Source organism: Lissotriton vulgaris, chromosome 11, assembly GCF_964263255.1.
Source record: "Lissotriton vulgaris chromosome 11, aLisVul1.2, whole genome shotgun sequence".
Lineage (NCBI taxonomy): Eukaryota > Metazoa > Chordata > Amphibia > Caudata > Salamandridae > Lissotriton > Lissotriton vulgaris.
In genome coordinates, this window is record NC_141699.1 from 1,029,235,708 (window position 1) to 1,029,254,163 (window position 18,456).

General features: G+C 42.2%; 1 protein-coding gene across 1 annotated transcript in view; it reads left to right on the forward strand.

The window, feature by feature from the left end:
* The first annotated feature begins 836 nt into the window (after positions 1–836).
* RFC4 (replication factor C subunit 4) overlaps positions 837–18,456 on the forward strand; it is a 119,350-nt gene continuing 101,730 nt past the window's right edge. The window contains exons 1-2 of the mRNA XM_086944350.1: positions 837–993; positions 14,122–14,248. Of these exons, the coding sequence (XP_086800476.1) occupies positions 14,130–14,248 (119 nt within the window). The 5' untranslated portion in view covers positions 837–993; positions 14,122–14,129. The remainder of the gene's footprint in view (positions 994–14,121; positions 14,249–18,456) is intronic.

Here is an 18,456-nt window from a genome sequence, read left to right on the forward strand (position 1 = left end):
CCCATAAGGGACAGTTGTATCCTGACAGCTGAGGGGTGGCCATACCTCGCTCCAGGGTGGAGGGGGGTGTTGCAACCATTAAAAGGTATTGGGCCGCACCCCCAATGCAAAATATACATCAACGGATGGATAAGACAGCAATGTGATGCTCGGTGGCTGGAGATTGTTTCAGGATCGGTGTCAGTGGTCAGTCCTAAACTGCGCTACACTTGTATGATCACCCGTAAGTTAACCCTACCCGTGTACTGCATAACAGAATATGAATAAACTTGCAACCGTTTTCCCATTAACAGCGTCTGTTTTTTGTTGGTGATGCACCTGCATCTTGTCACAGACAGAAGTATGTGTGCTAAGGGTGGAAACACTAAGGTTATCTCCGCGTTGTGCCTTTTCTTTTCATATGTACAGATTCCCTCAAAGCTTCTCACATAAGGCATACTAATTTCATTCAAACACAAAATTGTCACTGTTATGCAAAATACATTTCAAGATTCCCAGGTCTATGCGAGAGTTGAAATTTCAGTCCAGGTTGCTTCTTTGCATTCAGAGTTACTGCCCTGATTTAAGAAGGGGATAATACAGAACTACAAATCACAGAATGCAACGGAAAACACATCCGGGGTCAAGTTCTTCGAACGGGCGAAGGCACCGAGAACGGAGTTCTGTACGCCCACTTCCAACGTTGCAGTTACTTAGAACGTGCCCTCGGGTACCCGCTAAACTTGATTAGAATGAAGATAGGACGTGTGTCTCACGTCATGGTACGTCGTTGCTAATGGTCACTCCTCTAAGGAGACCTAGCAATTGGCTAGTTGGCTTGTTAGAGGAAAGACCCTACAGAGACGATGCCTCGTCACGTGACATGCACATCAGAACCCCTTTTCTCCCGATGGCGGTAAATCCGAGAGTTTTGTATTTGTAGGGAGCCCCCGAGGAACCGCCGCTCAGCAGGAATAATTTTACGAATTCTGTTCCGCTTCTCACACAGACAAGGTAAGCAACTCCGGGACCTGGCGAGGCCTCCAGTGGCAGAGAGCAGGGTTACCTCCAAGTGATAATCTCCCGCCAAACTGCAACGGCATCCGTAGCTGCTGTCAAGCCATATCCAGTGTGCTGTCAGTGGGGAGGGAAACACTAAGACACAAATATAGACTAGCATTCCAATAGGATACGCCTGGGCAACCTCAATAATTTCCCAATAAGGTGCGACAGGCGAACCATCCATAAGATTCAGCACCCCGTCCAAAACAATCAATGAACAAGCATCATATATGGGATAAAGTATACCCTGCTGTACGTGATGAAGATTTGGCAAGCCAGGGAGGTCCCAGGTCCGTGACCATATAGAGTAAAGAGACTGAAGGCCAAGTTCCTTTATAAGGTTATGGAACTCCAAGGTGACTTGCAATATCCTTCTGTACGGCGGGGGTACTTTATTCCTTATAATAAATACATGGTCACACATATCCTTTTCACCAAACCACTTTAATCTTTGGTGTTTAGCTCCTTCATATGAAAGAACATGCTTCCAAACAAGAAGAGTCTACAGAATTATAGATGAATGGCAGTGAATTACGGGGATGTATTTCACTGAGGGGTTCTGAGTGACATCAGATAGACAACAGGATCTTGGCTCTTGTTGTCTAAGATGAACGGCAAGGTGAAAAACACCTCTGTATTTCACTTTTTACCCATCCTATAATTTTATACATAAACCCCAAAATCACCTGCTTCTGCTTTCAATGGCTACTCAATGCAAAGAGGAGTAATGGGGGAGCCATGCGTAATATGGCTTCTGCTATGTATCCCTGACCCAAAGATAAAAAAACCCTTACCTTCCATTCTTGACCAACCCCGCCACCTTCACTGCCTTCCTTCCCCCCCACTCGCAGCTGTGCTTTCTGCTTACAGTCTAAGCAGGCAAGCGAAGCTGAGCTGACAGTCTCTCAGGGAGGTCTGTCCTTTATGTGACATCTAACCAGTTTTGTTAGCAAATGATGCTGTGTCATAGCAGTGTGTTATGAGATTCATAAACTGAAATGAAAGATAGAGGCTCTCTGTGTGAGCCATACATAATAAGAAGAGAACCTCTTGTGCAAAATTTTAAACAATAAAAAATGTGTTAGACATTTGTTGGAAAAATATCTGGAACTAAAATCTCTTTAAGACAAGTCGTTTAATTTTTTTTTAAAGTGCAGTAGCTCGGAATGTGTAAAATCATGCATAAAGATTCTAACTTTTTATAATTACGTATGGAGTGCATAAAATAAGCATAATACCATAAATAGCTCCTTATCACTATATAGCAAGAAAAACAGCAGAAGAGAGAAAAGCCATGTTTTGTTTTCGTTGTTTAAACAGCTGCTTTAATTATGTTTGTGTCCTGACCTGCCTCTCCCATCTGCTACTGGCAGCAGGCATTGTGACATCAGAACTCAACTGTAATAAGTCAATACAGTTGAGTTCTGACATAATTTCTATATAATAGACGATTGAGTGCGCTGCAAGTCGCCGATTATAAAGAATCTAGCGGCAGATTTGTTTACATAAAATGCTGCTTGTTACATTGGTTTGCACTGCATATAGCTCAAAAAGGCAAGTTATCTTTTGGTTAGAATGTTTGGTATAGTTATGGAGCACACAGTGACATTACAGCAGCCAATACTGTTTTTATTCGTTTTAAGTAGCAGACATTTCACATGCTTAAAATATTTTTTAATATGTAAATATCTCCTTTTCTTGTTACCTACTTCAAGTTTCCTTATGCATCTGCCTTTTTAAGGAGGGCAGGTTACAGTATAAATGGTACAGTATACATTTCTTCTCCAGCTGTGCTTTGTGCCACAAGCAGTGTCCATGCTCTCCACCAGACCAAATCCATGAAGACCGCTTACAGTGTGCCACCAGACAGGATTCTGTTTCCTGACTCCCTTCACACGAGAGCCTTAACTCTAAAAGTCGACGATGGCAAGTCAGCCCAGGAGCTGATTGAACAAATGTATAACTTCAGTTTACAAATTCACGATTTTTATTCTTGCCACCATAGTGCCAGACAAGCGTTTCAAAATCTAGTGTCTCTGGATCCAAGAAAAGCCTAGGCTGCATGGGAATCAGCAGAAAACAGAGGAAGAAGTTTGAGCTGGTACTCCAACAGGAAACGGGGCAGAGAATAAGATCTCAGCAGGAAGTGTAGGCTAGATTAGAATAGCATTGGGAATTGTATTCAAGTCGAGTTTAAGCTTAGCCCAGGATATGAATCATATTTAGACACTAAATGTACTACAAGGACATGTAGACCGGTGACAACATGCGAATTGCCTTTGGTTACACATGGCCAGACTTGCCAACCTCGGGAAATGTTGCACCCTGTGAACCTTCTATCTTATTTGTCAGAAGGGTATTGACATAGGAGAGATTTTACAGTCTGTGCTTAACTCTTGAGAGAGTGGATTATTTGTAGAAGGACTGGAAATTAGATGTGTTGCTAGTTTAGCATAGCAGGGCAGTACTCTGTCTGCAAAGTGAAATGATCTAGTGCTAAGGTCACACTGTACATAGACAGGTAAAAGATGCACAGCTTCTGCTTGCAGGATTTTCAATCGATGATTGTTTCTCGTCCAGTGTGTAAAACTCAATCTGCCCATAGCAGCGCAAAGGCATTTGGTTGTCCTCTCATTTTCCAGGGAAAATGTAAAACTGAAAATTTGATTGCGAGTGTGGAGCCTAATCCCATGACAACTTTATTATTATTATTTCATAGAGCATGCTCCTTAAAATAACTCAAAAGTTGCTTCAAGAAACGTTTTCGCTTTACAAATAAAATGTACTGCACATGTTAGTGCATTTAATTTCTCCCACTAGTTCCATAGCTAATGAAGGCGATATAAAAATAACTAAAACAGAACTTATATTTTGAAATAGCCAGTAAATATAAGACGATGTAAAATGGGTTTAAAAACATGTACTGCACCTATCTTTAGCCTTAAGAATTCTCATAAAATTCGCCAAATGCCATCCTATATTGACACCAAATCTTTATCTAAAGATAGTATTTCTCATAGATTGTTTTGGAAAACAGCATCATTTAATGGTAGTATGTGATCTCAAATTATCGCTTGTGAAGTTTACATTCAAATAAGTACAATCCAGGTGCAAACTCTCCAATAAACCAGACTTTTTTTCTAGAGAATTGGGTTAAACCCAAGGGTATTGATTAAAAACCATTAACATTATATTACTGTTTTAAACGCAGGAACTTAATTCCTACGAAGGTGCTGCAGTTTACCCTGGAAATACATTGTTTAAAGTTTAATCCGGTTGCAGTCTTTCATATTTAATAGAAAATTAGGCGCTCAAGTTTTCGTGGCAAGATCCCAAGAGCATAACCTCATGGCAAGCTTAATAGCTTGAAGCACTGGTAAATTCAGAATATTGATAATTCCCATCCAACATTAAAACTTTACAACCATATAGCAACATTGGTAATCTTTCACTTTAATTGCTTTTAAAAGCGGACTAATTGAAAATCCCCCTTTACATTATATTAAAGTGAAACAAAGCTGTCATAATACTGGAGATCTTTGCCTTTGTTGTCTTCCAGCAAGAGTTCAAAGGTGTATAGAAGGGGTCGGTCAGACGCAGGTGTTGGTACTCCTTACCAGTCCCGGATTTGCTACCGGACGTTTTGTTGGGCTGACAGGGCGAGGGCCAGTTTTGTTGCTGGGGACCTGCTGACCACGTTCCTACTTGCAGTGTTTTTAAATAAACAATGTAAAAACAAATGGATTTGAAGGCACCTAGAAAACCCATTTGTTTTTGCATTGTTTAATTAGAACGAATGCCTGGTAGGCATCCCAACACACCTCTACTTTGATTCCTGTTAGCCACCATGAGGGTAGATTTATTTTATGCCGAAACCAATTAATTTTTGTTTTGTCTGTATTTATTCTTCATTTGTTGATACAACAATAGAAGTTTAAAGCAGTAAGTTTCCTTTGCAAACCAATTTAAGTTTGTTAAAGTAAGGCTGAATTGTCGACAAAAAGTTGGATCCAAAATAAAAACTCCAACTTTGGGGTAGAAAGAACGTAATTTTACGTTTGTTGAAGGAAGATCTGCAAAAACATTATAGGGCCAGCCAACAATCATTTTTATCACAATTTCTCCTGTTAATTGTCCTGTAATCAATACCTCCACTCCCAGAGCTTAATTATACAAAACATCAATTGAAGGTTTTCCAATGCGCCTCATATTCCCTTGGTGAGACTGTACCTTACTGTCTGAGTATATGAAGAATGCCAATTGCAGCGAGAGTTGGCACATTCGATGCGGATAAGTGACGGAATAGTGAAGAAAGCATGCTCTTGCCCATGTGATGGTATTAGCATGAACTTCACTCTCTCCCGAATTCGTAGCTATTGCAGTTCCTTGAGATGTGCCTGTTTGTTATGTTATGATGATTTGTATAGCACACTAATCACATTAGATATTACTTTCAGGTACACAGAGAGAAATATTTATAGGATTACTTTGTGCACAAACTTTAACAAGTAGTACAATGAAAAATTACTTATGATGATCTGACACCCTGATATAGAGTACACTTGGAGATGTAGTAGCGGTGATGAAATTAAAAAGTGAAAACTGATAACCAATTAATATCGGCATGGTGAAGGAGTTATGAGATCAATTACCCACCCATGCGTTCTCATTCCTTGGTACATTGAGTCCATTTTGTGTGTGAGAAAACAAAATATCCAAACATAGGGGAAGAGAATCCTTTTGGCCTTAAAGGATCACTTCCCCAAGCCAAGTTAATTTTTCTGGTGCCGCAAATTATTGTTTTTATTGTAAGGATTATCGTCCTGAATTGCATGTATCTGCATGTGTTCACCTTATGTAAACTATATGCATCACACAGATAAAATATATAGTGTAGATTTTATAGAATGTAAAAACGTACTGAAATTACTCAGTAATTACTAAAAACTGTAAGAAATTTCTCAGAATTGTCCGCATCAAGTACGAGACGTTCATTTTGGGAGGAATGCATGATGAGAGTCTATTAATCCCCTTCTCAGTCACATGTTCCCTTAAGTCATTTTATCAAGCTTTGATTGTTGGACAATGGAATACTGAGAAAGGGCTGGCATTCCAACGAAGAGCTGAGGCTGAAATTGTGTTTAATATGAAAGCTCAGTTTAAATTGGTTTTGCGAATAGAAGTTGCCAGTGAATTGACAATACAATGAAACTAATGTTGGATTGGCATTTTTAGGTCTCGCTGCGCTGTCTGGTTTGCTAAAGATATCTTGGGGACATTCAGAAAGTTGCCCTAGGAATGCATTCCATCCTTTTGCTTACCATTTGGTTTGTGGTTTGTAACTCACATTTTCTGGCTTTATATGCTTTAGGCTGTCCAGCTCGAGTTTGTCCCTCCTATTGCCCAAACCTTGTATACTGTATTCTTCCATGAACTCGCTTTCTGTAAGGAGGCCTTTACATTTTGTTTTTATCTTGTCTCATTCAAACGCAGAGGTCAAATGTCAGATTATGTCTTCCAGGGAGGTTGGTGTTTATTTTTCTTTTGCTGCCTTCATCGTGAGAGGATTTATGTGACAATCTTGCTGCCTAGTTGGGGGGGGGGGAGGGGGGGCTGCTTGATGCAGGCCGTACAGATGTTATTTTTGTTTTCTAGCACACAATAAAATTTCAAAGTCGGTAAATGAACTGTACTGATCAAATCAATACAGTGGGTGAATACATTTCCACACATTATCGTTTGTGCGGTGTATACATTTATCAGTAAAACTGTATGTGAGTGCAAATGTAATGGTCATTTCAATTTCAGATGTGTTGTCTGTAATGGCAGTACGCTACCATACAACTCTACTCTGCACTACTCCACCCCTGTGCACCCAACTCTGCACCACGCCACACTACTCCACTCTGCTCTTCTCTGCACTACTCCACTCTACACCTCTCTACTGTACACCACTCTACTCTATACCACGAAACTGTACCCCACACTACTAAGCACCACTGCACTCTACGCCAATGCACTCTGCCCCACTTTACTCAAAACCAATGCACTTACAGCAATCTACTTTGCACTAAATCACTCTTGTCACTCTATTTTACTCTGCGTCACTCCACTTTATTTTTCTCTGCGTCACTCCACTTTATTTTTCTCTGCGTCACTCCACTCTATTTTAGTCTGCGTCACTCCACTCTATTTTACTCTGCGTCACTTCACTCTATTTTACTCTGCGTCACGATACTCTATTTTACACTGCGTCACTCCACTCTATTTTACTCTGCGTCACTCCACTCTATTTTACTCTGCGTCACTCCACTCTATTTTACTCTGCGTCACTCCACTCTATTCCACTCTGCGTCACTTCACCCTATTCCACTCTGCGTCACGCCACTCTATTCAACTCTGCGTCCCTCCACTCTCTACCACTGTACTCTATGCCACTGCACTCTACGTCACCGCTCTGCGCCACTGCACCCTACGACAATGTAAGCCCCTCTACTATAGAACACTTCACTCTACGACAGTATACTCTGCAACATTGCTCTCTCTGTCACTATACTTTATGCCACTCTACGCCACTGAACCCTGACAATCCACTATAAGCCACTCTAATTTACTCTGCACCACTGCACTCAACGACACTCTAACTCTATATCACTGCACTTTACGCCACTTCACCCTACTCTGAAACTGTCTACTCTGCCACTGCAGTCTACGCCACTCTATTGCACTCTGTGCCAATGCACTCTATGCCATTTTACTCAAAACCAATCGCTCTATGCCACTTTACTTTGCCAATCTAGCCTCCACAACTGCACTGTACGCCACTATACTCTACTGTATGCCATTGCACTCTATGCCAATTCGCCCTACACCACTTTGCACAAAGCCTCTGCACCCTATACCACAGTCCGTATGCCATGTACTTTGCACCACTGCTCTTTATGCTGCTATACTCTACAACATTCAACTCTATGCCACTGCACGCAACGTCACTCCACACTACTGCGCTCTACATCACTACACTCTACTCCACTCTATTCTACTCTGCCCCACTTTACTTTGTCACTGCTCTCTGCACCACTCTATGACCCTGCTCTCTGATACTCTGCATGATTGCACTCTATGCCACTGCACTATGTACCACTCAACACTTCTGTACTGCACTCTACACCACTGCACTCTGCCACACTCAACACCACCCACACAATGCCACTCTACTCTTCACCTTTGTACTCTACCCTGCACCACTCCATGCCACCCTATTTTGCGCCACTCCAGGCCACTGGACTACAGCACTACAGTCTACTCTGCACTACTCTATTCCGCTGCACTCTAAGCTACGCTTTGTCACTGCACTCTATGCCAATGCACTCTGCACCACTTTACTCAAAACCAATGCACTGCGCCAATCTACTATGCACCACTCCACTGTACGACGCTCCACTCTGTTACTCCACTCTACGACACTCCGCGATGCTCTACTCCATAAACATTTGCTCCAATGACACTTTACTCCACTCTATGCCACTCCACTCTACGCCATTCTACGGCACTACTTCGCTCTACGACTGTATAGGCAACTCCATCTATGCCACCTTGCTCCACTCTATTCTATGACACACTACTCCACTGTACTGTAAAACAATGTACTCTGTGCCACTACACTCTATGCATTGCACTCCACGCTATGCCACTCTACTTTAAATCACTGCACTCTAAGCCAAGTCACTCTACACCGTTTTACCCAAAGCCAGTGTACCCTATGCCAACTACTTTGTACCACTGCTCTTCATCCCACTATACTCTACAACTTTCTACTCAATGCTACTGCTCTCTATGCCACGGCATGCTAAGTTACTCCACACCACTGTTCTACTCTGCATCACTGTACTTTCCGTCACTTCTCTCTGCACCACTCTACTCTGCACCACTCTATGACCCTGCACTCTGATACTCTGCATGACTGTACTCTCCTGTTCATCACTCAACTCTACACCATTGTATTGCACTCTACTTCACTACTATACAACACTCTATGCCGCTCACTCTACACCTCTGCACTCTATCCTTTACCCCTCCACTCTGCGGTACTCTACTGCGCTCTGCACCACTCCACTCTACGCCATTGCACTCTACAGCACTACAATCTACTCTGCATCTCTCTACTCTATGCAACTGCACACTAAGCTACTCTTCGTCACTGCACTCCACGCCAATGCACTCTGCACCACGTTACTCAAAACCAATGTACTCTGCACCAATCTACTCTGCACCACTGTACTTTACGTCACTTCACTCTAGGCTACTCTACTACACCCCACTCCACGAAACTCCACTCTATGATGATCTATCCATTAACCTCTGCTCCAGTGACACCCTACTCCACTCTATGCTATTCCACTCTACAGTACTCTGCTCCACCCTGTGCCATTCTGTGGTACTACTCCACTCTACGAAATTGTAGACTACTCCCTCTATGCCACTCCATGCACTTTACTCCACTCTATTCTATGACACACTACTCTACTCAGACAATCTACTCCGCTGTACGCCACTCTACTCCACAACACTCTACTCAACATCCTCTATGCCACTCCATGACAGTCTATGCCACCCCACTCTGCGACACTCTACTCCGCTGACACTGTGCTCCACTCAACTGTGCGCCCTTCTACTCTACTCACTTCACGACACTCCACAGCACTGTATGCTACTCAAATCTACTGTACACCACTCCATAACACTCCACTCCACTTTATGACCCTTAACTCCACGCCACTCTCCTTTACCTTACTAATTTTTAGCTATGCTGAACAGCAGCTTCTCTGGTGTACATCAGTGCTTAAACATACTGGCAAAGCCAATAGCTCTTGCAAAGGCGAAACCTATTGGCTTTGCCAATGACTGTTATAAGAGGGCTTTCACATGCACTACATAACTTTAAGAAACCAGGCCTAGATTGGCCTTTTAGTAGGATGCTGAAGGTGGTCAAGCATTCCAATTGAAGCCAAGGCCAATGCAGCATTCCATTTGAGAGCTTTGACTGGATCGGCATCCATTTTTGCATCTGTTTTTATATTATTATTTTAGGGGTGCTAAGAAAGGGCCTGCATCCCAATGAGAAGCTGTGGTTGGACCACCATCAAATAGGAAGCAGAAGGTGGATCAGTATTTTAGTACAACACAGACGCTTAAGCCATGCTCCTATGGGAAGTTGAAGATGGACCAGTGAACATGTCCTAATACCCTGAAGAAGTATCCACATGCCTAGTTTTTTAGTACATCCTAACACGAAAAGGGGTCCCTTTTTTCTAATATTAATATTTGGTCAGCAGCTCTGCCTTCAGTTATTTTTTGCTTTCTAACTCTATGCCAAGCAGATGCCAGGAACACTTCCTCCTATGACATTCAAGGCAGTCCTGGGTGCAGAATTCCCTTTTCTAAGTAAGAACCAACCAGGGAGGACACTCTTATTGCAGTGTCCAATAATATATTTAGTTTTTGTAGTATATGCCACAAACTGAACTATTTCTTTTGACCAAACTGTACATTCCACCACTATGGTTGCATTATCACCCCAAAAGGAATTTGAAAAAAGCTACCACAGTAAAAGGCGCGCAATCGGAGGAAAACCCCAAGCCTTTTCATACCAGTATTACAGATGAAAACTCTAACTTAAATGAGATCTTGGCAACAGTCTCCTAAATCATACCAGACCATCTTTATTTTCTCTTGCTCTGAAAAAAGAACAGAATAAACCTAAGAAAAATCCATGGTTACTCCAGAAGTTGCTAAACTCCAAACTGGAGTCAAGACCGACAGAAAGACATTGGAGAAATAACTATGACCCAGACTTAAAAGCCACGTATGTTGCAAAAACTATAAAATACAGGCACAGTAATAAAAGCGACAAAGTCCTGTTAATATAATATGTACATTACCCAAACCCCCAATACAGCTTCAGAACTTTTTCATAAATTCAAGGAGTTGCAGTCTTCATCTAGAAAACAAACGAAATTCCTGGTTTTGATTAATGTTTTGAAAAACAAGCACCATTCCTTTGTTATATAATTGATCTCATCAGGGCAAGCATTGTTAACTAGCACATTTCTACACCTAATGATATCAAGCTTTCACATCCTCCAATCTTTCCCATTCCTGCCTTCAGTATTTTCGCCCCAGTCTCAACCAACATCTTGTGTGCTAATATTTCTTAGCAGGCCCTCGGACTCTGGATCTAGCCTTTTGGCTTTGAGACCTCTGTCTCCTCCTATCAGAACAGAAGACTTATCTATGTTGTTCAATTTGCAACTCACCCCAGAGTTGTCCATAAAAGCTGGGAAACCGCACAAGTAATGTCACTCTTTAAAGAAAAAAAACCTGGATTGGACCATTCTGATCAAAACAACTTTTGACTGACATCACTTTTACCCTGCTGGTTAAAGTTAGAAAAGTTTGTATTAAAATAATTATAGCACTACTTTGAATCACACAACCTTTTGGAGTCCCTTCAGTGTGACTTTCCACCAGGCATGGGGCAATTAGCTTGAGGTCTTGTCAGTAGTGGATGATGCCCGCCAGTTAGTGGATAGTGATGTCTGCAACCTTGTGCTCCTGGACCTGTCGGCTGCCTTCAACACCATTTATCATTCATACTCCTTTCTAGACTACAAGAAGTTCACACTCCACCGTCACCTGACTCTCCTCTTATCTTACCAACCGGGATCAAATGGTAACAATCAAATCTCTCACCTGTGGTGTCCCACAGAGTTCCATTCTTTCACTGCTGTTCTTTGATATTTACATGCATTCTTTGGCCCAGTTGTTATCCAAAATGATGGTTACATTTTTCTTCTCTATGCATATGATACCAAGTTGATCTTTGGCTTTGAGCAATGTTCATCTCCTTTGACTTTGTCCCAAGCTCTCCGTTTGGTGCGTTGGTGAATTGCCATGAACGTCCTCAGATTGAACCTCTCAAAGACTGAACTACTCATATTAGCAGATGGGCATTACCCTACAGTGTCCCTACTGGCCACCTGTTATGATTCCCCACCAGGGAGTTTCTTTCTTCCATTTGACAACCTCTGGATCACCTTGGACTCTAAAATGCCCTTTGGCCCACATGTGAGGAATTGAGCCATCACTTGTTTCTACCATCTAAAAACTATTTGCGACATCCTACCTTTTTGGATTGGTGCCACAACATTACTGCAATAAATGCCCCGATTCATTGCTGCATATATTACAGGGATTCCATTCTGTTTGCTGTCCCGAAAGAACTATACATTTCCCCCAGTTGGTTTAAAATGCAGCTGCACAACAAGTTGGTAACATAGCTAACTAAATTGCAGCAAATCCAACCAGTACTCGGACAACTATACTGACTTCTGTACACCAGGAGACTGTCTTCAAGGCCATGAGTATAGTCCACTGTGCCGTCTTTTTCTAGTCTCCTGATTTCATGGCAGTAACATTTATTAGAGCTACTAGCACTTGTAACTTGAGATCTAATGACCATTTCCTTTCAGTGCATTCCCAGAACTAGAACAGTCGGATTCAGGGATTGCTCCTTTTCTGTTGCCTCAAAACTTCCCCTACTATCTCTATGCACTGAGTCATCTTTGCTACGTTTTAGACAGGAATGGCGTGGTGACCAAAAAAAACGATGGATTTAGGCCCAGATCTCTGACTCCAGAGTGAGTGTTTGACGTTGTTCAGCATTCAGACTATCAATTGTTCTTTTTGCATTGCTTATTTTGTAAGCAACTATAATAGTTCTGACCACTGTCTTCGAGCTTCTGTGCAGCTTTAGTGCTATAAAACATTGATATAAGTGTGCTGTACAAATACAATTACCACAACAAATTAACAGCGATTGTTTTCATGAGTGTTAGTTTAATTGAAGTCAACCAGAACTACAACTCCCAGAAGGCACAGTTTCTTTACATGAAAGCCCAGCACTAAAAAAGTGGTGTCTGTTCGACAAGGGGGGGGGATCTGACAACCCAAGTTATTAACTAAACCAACGGTACTCGTTGTTTCAACCTCAAATAGATACTAAGGATTTATCGACCCAGTCTTGATTCAGACTTGTCACTTGTTCTTTAAACAGATATCTCTGCTTTTTGGCCATATCTGACTGCGCTATTGTACTATCTGTTTTTCACATTCCTGTCCACAAGAGTTGACCCTATAATGTGAGTCTAAATCACAGAATTACAGGGTGTCTGATTATTGCACATATATGCCACTGCCTTGTACCATACGATTACCGTATTTGTTACCTAATTTTTGCAGACAATTATTAGAGTCTGTATAAGGTGAATGGCATAAACTGTTACCAATGGTTGTGGCAGTTTGCGAAGGGAGTTTAGAAGGTCCCCATGCCGCATTTACGGAAAAAACTTGATTTTTCCAGCCATTGTGCTATGAAAAGTAAAAAATCAAACCTCCTTGTTTCAAATTCATACTTTTTGTTTTATTGGTATTTATATAGTTATGATATGCACCCTGGCGTAGATGACCTCTTTGTATGTAAACTGGAAATATGTACCTATGTTATTGTTAGGACATAACTATGTTTACAAAGCTTACGGAATACGTCGAATATTGGTCTGTTAACAATATGGTTGTTGGTTACTGAATCTAAAAGTAAAATACAGCACCATTTTATGCATATAATTTGTGGTTGATACAAGTAGGTTCCTAAAATAGCAAAAAAAATATTGTAATGGTAAAATAGATGTCAAAAATCCTTTGTATTTTAAAACACTAGTATACAAAATGTCTGTATGAATGAAGAAGACTGCAATGTTTTAAGAATTAGATTTTTTTTAATGCATCAGAATGATTTTTAATTCATGTTATAACCAAATTCATGTGGACTGGTATTTAAAATTAAATTATTTTGTAGGGGTCTCCAAATGTAAATAAACTTGATGTGTTGTTTATTTGTGAAATGACGTGTCTATCACAGCTATATTGTTTGGAAGAAGTATACATCTATTATAAAGGTACATATAATGCATCACCTCGTGTGTTGATGATTTTATGTGATTTCTGGTTTGTTCACTGTAGAGTTGAAGATGCAGGCTTTTCTCAAAGGAGGTTCCTCCATCAGCACCAAACCCCCCAAAGAGAAAGGAACAGCAGGAACCAGTGGTGAAAGCAAGAAACCAAAACTGGTGCCATGGGTGGAGAAATAGTAAGATTTAATTCTAGTTAAACAATTTGTATCGGATTGTGGTTGCCAGCCATGTAGTTATTCTCTATGTTGGAGGAGGTATGCTCAGCAGCCTGTTACTGATCTAGAATCATTAGAAATAAGTGCATGTGATGGGCGATCGGGCTGCGTTGGTCTCCAGCTATTAGTAGCTCTTTGATTAAAGGAGAGTATTGTGTCTGCTGACTGGGTTTTCAAATGGGCATTTTGTGTTGTGATGGGTGGGAAGATGTCATCTTGCAACTCCATACTGCATCTCCAACAGTATGGCTGTGCACTGCATACAGATCTTGAATCCCTTTACCTGTTACTGTGTCCTACTGAACCGTTTTTACACTACCCTTTTGTTATATCTAAGGTTTTTACCTTACATCTTCCCTGTTTCTCTGCCTCTGCTGTTCAGCCAGTGTGAGTGGAATGTTAGTGTGAGTGTGATGTAATTGGAGTGTTTGGTATGCTGTGAGTGGACTGTCTATGACTATTGGATCCTGGGCTGAGCAGCAGAGAGGATGCTCTGGTGGGGCTTTGATTACATATACACTGGAAAACCTATCTAACCATCTAAGAAGAATAAACTTATCATGTGTAACCTATCCAAGTCTTCTGGAATTCCTTACTAGGATGTAACACCTTTGCTAAAGCTCAATGGCCTGTATGCCATAATGAAAAGTGTCGCCTAGCCTAACCACACTACTGCTATAGGTCTTGCTTCAATTAACAACCTGTGGGCTACTTTAACAAGTGTGAACATTTTTTCAACCACACAAAGAAAGCCCTTCCAGGATTCCTACTTACAAACTTCTGTTTGAATTTGGAAGCAGCTGCCTGTGATGTTGGCAGACATAAGCAAGTGCTTTTTTTGGTACCCTTGCATCAAAATCAGAAAGTGGTAACAACGTTTGAGACCTCGCAGTACATTTAGGGCCTAATCTCTTTTCCATATTAGTAAAACCAAGCTTAAAGGTGTGTCTCCACCTGCCTCACCATGTCCTTGGTGTTGCACAGCCATGCTATCTTTCATTTTTCCTATCCAGCCTCATCCCTCTGACTGTACCTTTACTCATGTAGGGGTGGCACTTTTTCCCCCCAAAAGTTGTAATTGTGTATATCAATCCCTGGTGTGGACATTAGGCCCAGGGAATGTAACTTCAGAAGAGACTGGCCGAAATGTTCAAGCAAATTGTCACAAAGCATTTGTAGCACTAATATTGATAATTTGTTACTTTGTCGGGCACAGTTATTTAATAAAATGTTTCAAGTCCCAGTACCTTTTTCTGGTCACCACCCATCTTTTCGGTACAGTCAACAGAACCCATCATTGATTGCCGTCTCTGACTCCCGACAACAGTTCTCCATGTTGCATCCACATCACATAAGAGGTCATCAGTGTGTTTCTCCCTCTGCTGTGACTGCCTTATATTTAATCAAGATGGTCTGTTTTATGGCACTTACACCAGTGTCTGGGGAACCCTGCTTCAGTCTGTCAGGTCTTCTGCTGACGTCTAACCTGATTTGGTCTTCATGTACAGTTCTACTGCCAGAGTCTTTTCCTGTGTAACCTCCAGTATGTGTCTCTGTAGCTAAGCCAGTGGTGTGCTATTCTCCTCTTTACTAATGACAACCAAGGATTGCAATTTTGTGCTTAATCCCCCCCCCCCCCACCTCCCCTGCCCCCTTTGTGGTCGTAGGCTTAGTCCCAACATGCATTTTCTTTATTCTAGCAAGATGATCCAGCCATTCAATTGTTGCGGCCTATTTACTATTCTCAGAAGATCTGAGTGGCACTAATTTAATGAAAAGTAGATGGTAGATCGAATGCCCCTTTTCTCTTTATCACAGTTCTGAAATTCTGCTCTTTACCTCTTCATGCCAAAAGTTTGCACCCTATTCAAAGACCACTTCCTTGCTGTTTTAGCCTTCTCAAAGTAACCTCATTTTAGATGACGTCAGCCTCTTCCTATACCCCCATTGAACCTTTATGACTAGAGTTCATACAGATCCCTGGTTATTTCAGTAAATAGAAATATAGAGTATCTCAAAAATATTCACACTGACTGAATGCAAAACTGCATCCTTAGCAACTTTATAAAATCCACATCGAATGTGGTACCGATTTTGCCACAACTCTTCACCTTCAGAACTCCGCTTACAGTTTTCACATCTGAACAGAAACTTTACACCAAATGTAATGCTCCTAGGTAAATCGGGCCTAATGTCAATTTTATTCTCGCAATATACTGTCCATGCTTCCTATAAATGAACTCCAGAGTGTATCCAACGAAATGACCCACTTAGAGAAGGTAGTAATGATCATGAGTACTTAGAGGAAACTTGGTTTTTGCAGTGTGGTTTGGAGGTAGGCACACAAGCTAAACAGTAAAAAAAAAATAACAAAATTAGCCTAAAATGATAAAGCCCTAATTTAAAACATTAAAGGTAACTTTAAGAAGAAAAAAAAGGTTTGTGAACAGTAAATATTGGGAAGCCAGTGTAAGAAGACCAGACTAGCTAAGTTTTTATATAATTACTTTTTTTTTTTTAAATTTTTGAAAACCTTTATTGTCAAAAAGGGCAAAACAAATACGGGCCTACAACCTTCCGGCCGGCCTCGCAAAACATTCAATGCAAAGGTGCAAATAGACGGATCCCTGCAATATCACAGTACAAAATAGCAAACAGTTCAAGTTACACTGTACCCAAGGGGACTGCCGGGAAACAGGAGACATGAAGGTTTATTTTAAAAGTTTTTTCATATAAAGAATAGTACCTAAGTAGGATCAGGGACCAGATGACTTTCAAGAAGCAGGAGCGGGCAACACCGTCAGCAGTAAGTAAGCAAGCAATAACGTAAGCAATATAGCGGCACAAAGCAATCCAAAAGGACAAGCAACCATTAAACATGTCACGTGCCGATTGTCACCCCCCCCCCTCCACCTCACCACCCCGCCGATCCAAAGAAAAAGAAAAGTAAAAGCAAGAACATAGGAGGAGAAGAAAAATAAGGCCCATAGAACCAAAGACAAACAAAAGCCCCCCCCCCCATCCCCCCACCCAACACGCATGCAGAGGCTACGGCCTACCCCCCCACCCACCTTGCAGTGTGTCTGTCGCCCACAAAAGAGTATCCGAAATTCAGCTAGAAAGAAAGGAGGAAAAGAAAAAGAGAATCACATAAGAACTGAGAGGAGGGCCAGTTCGGAATGCTCCCGGTCAGCCCAGCCACCCATACATCCCCGCCCCAACTATCACCAGCAGAGCAGCTAATAGCAAATACAAGTACAGATGAGGAAATTCAACTCTCAGTGTGCGTCTGGTTCATACTGTCGTTATACGTAGCAGTCCCAACCCAGTCCCCGCCAGTCAAGTAATCAGTACCACAGAGAAAACCGCCTAACCCTGGCCCGATCTCGGATGCCCCCCTGAACCCACCCCTCGAAGAGAGCCAACCCCCTCTGAAACAAAGAGACAAGATGGACGCCAAAAGGGAGGGGGAGACTCGTAGAAACAAAATGGACGTTGCCAAATACCCAAAAGTTCGTTGTCCTCAGCAAAAGGAGCCTCCGAGGTTTTCTGGTAGTACAAGCTCCACAGAGGAGAAACCGGAGGCCATAGTGCAAGAGCTTTCAAGGGGGCCAGAAGTCGCGTAGCAGGCAGTCCTGCCGATGACAATGGTAGCAGATACATAGAGGCAGCCTCTGGGGGGGGAAACAAAGTATCACGGGCAGAACTGGTGAACGGCCGTCCACAGGCGGCAATCCAGTCATCCTCGATCTCACCACCGCTGGGGATACTTGGAAACACAGTAGCACACTCAGGCACCAACAAGGGAGTGTGCAGTCGTTGCTGGGAACAGTTCCTCCGCTCCCGCCCCAAATCGAAAGCAATACCATCGAGCTTTTCGCCCAGCCTGCGGGTGCCATGACACAGCGTCGATCGCAAATCACAAAGGGCTGCCATGATATCACCACAGGACAATGCAGGCTGCGGTCCACCTGTATTAAGATCACAAGAGGGTGTATTCAATTCGGTCCCTAGCAATGGTGCCGCAGTCCCAGGGCGAGGGTGGGCGATCTTCCCCATACCGCGATCCAGCGGGTATGTCCATGATGCCGATGATCCAATGGTGAAAGCAGGGGCGGGTGCGGCACAAATAAGCAACCACCCAGCCTCTATTGCTGCCAGCTGCAGTC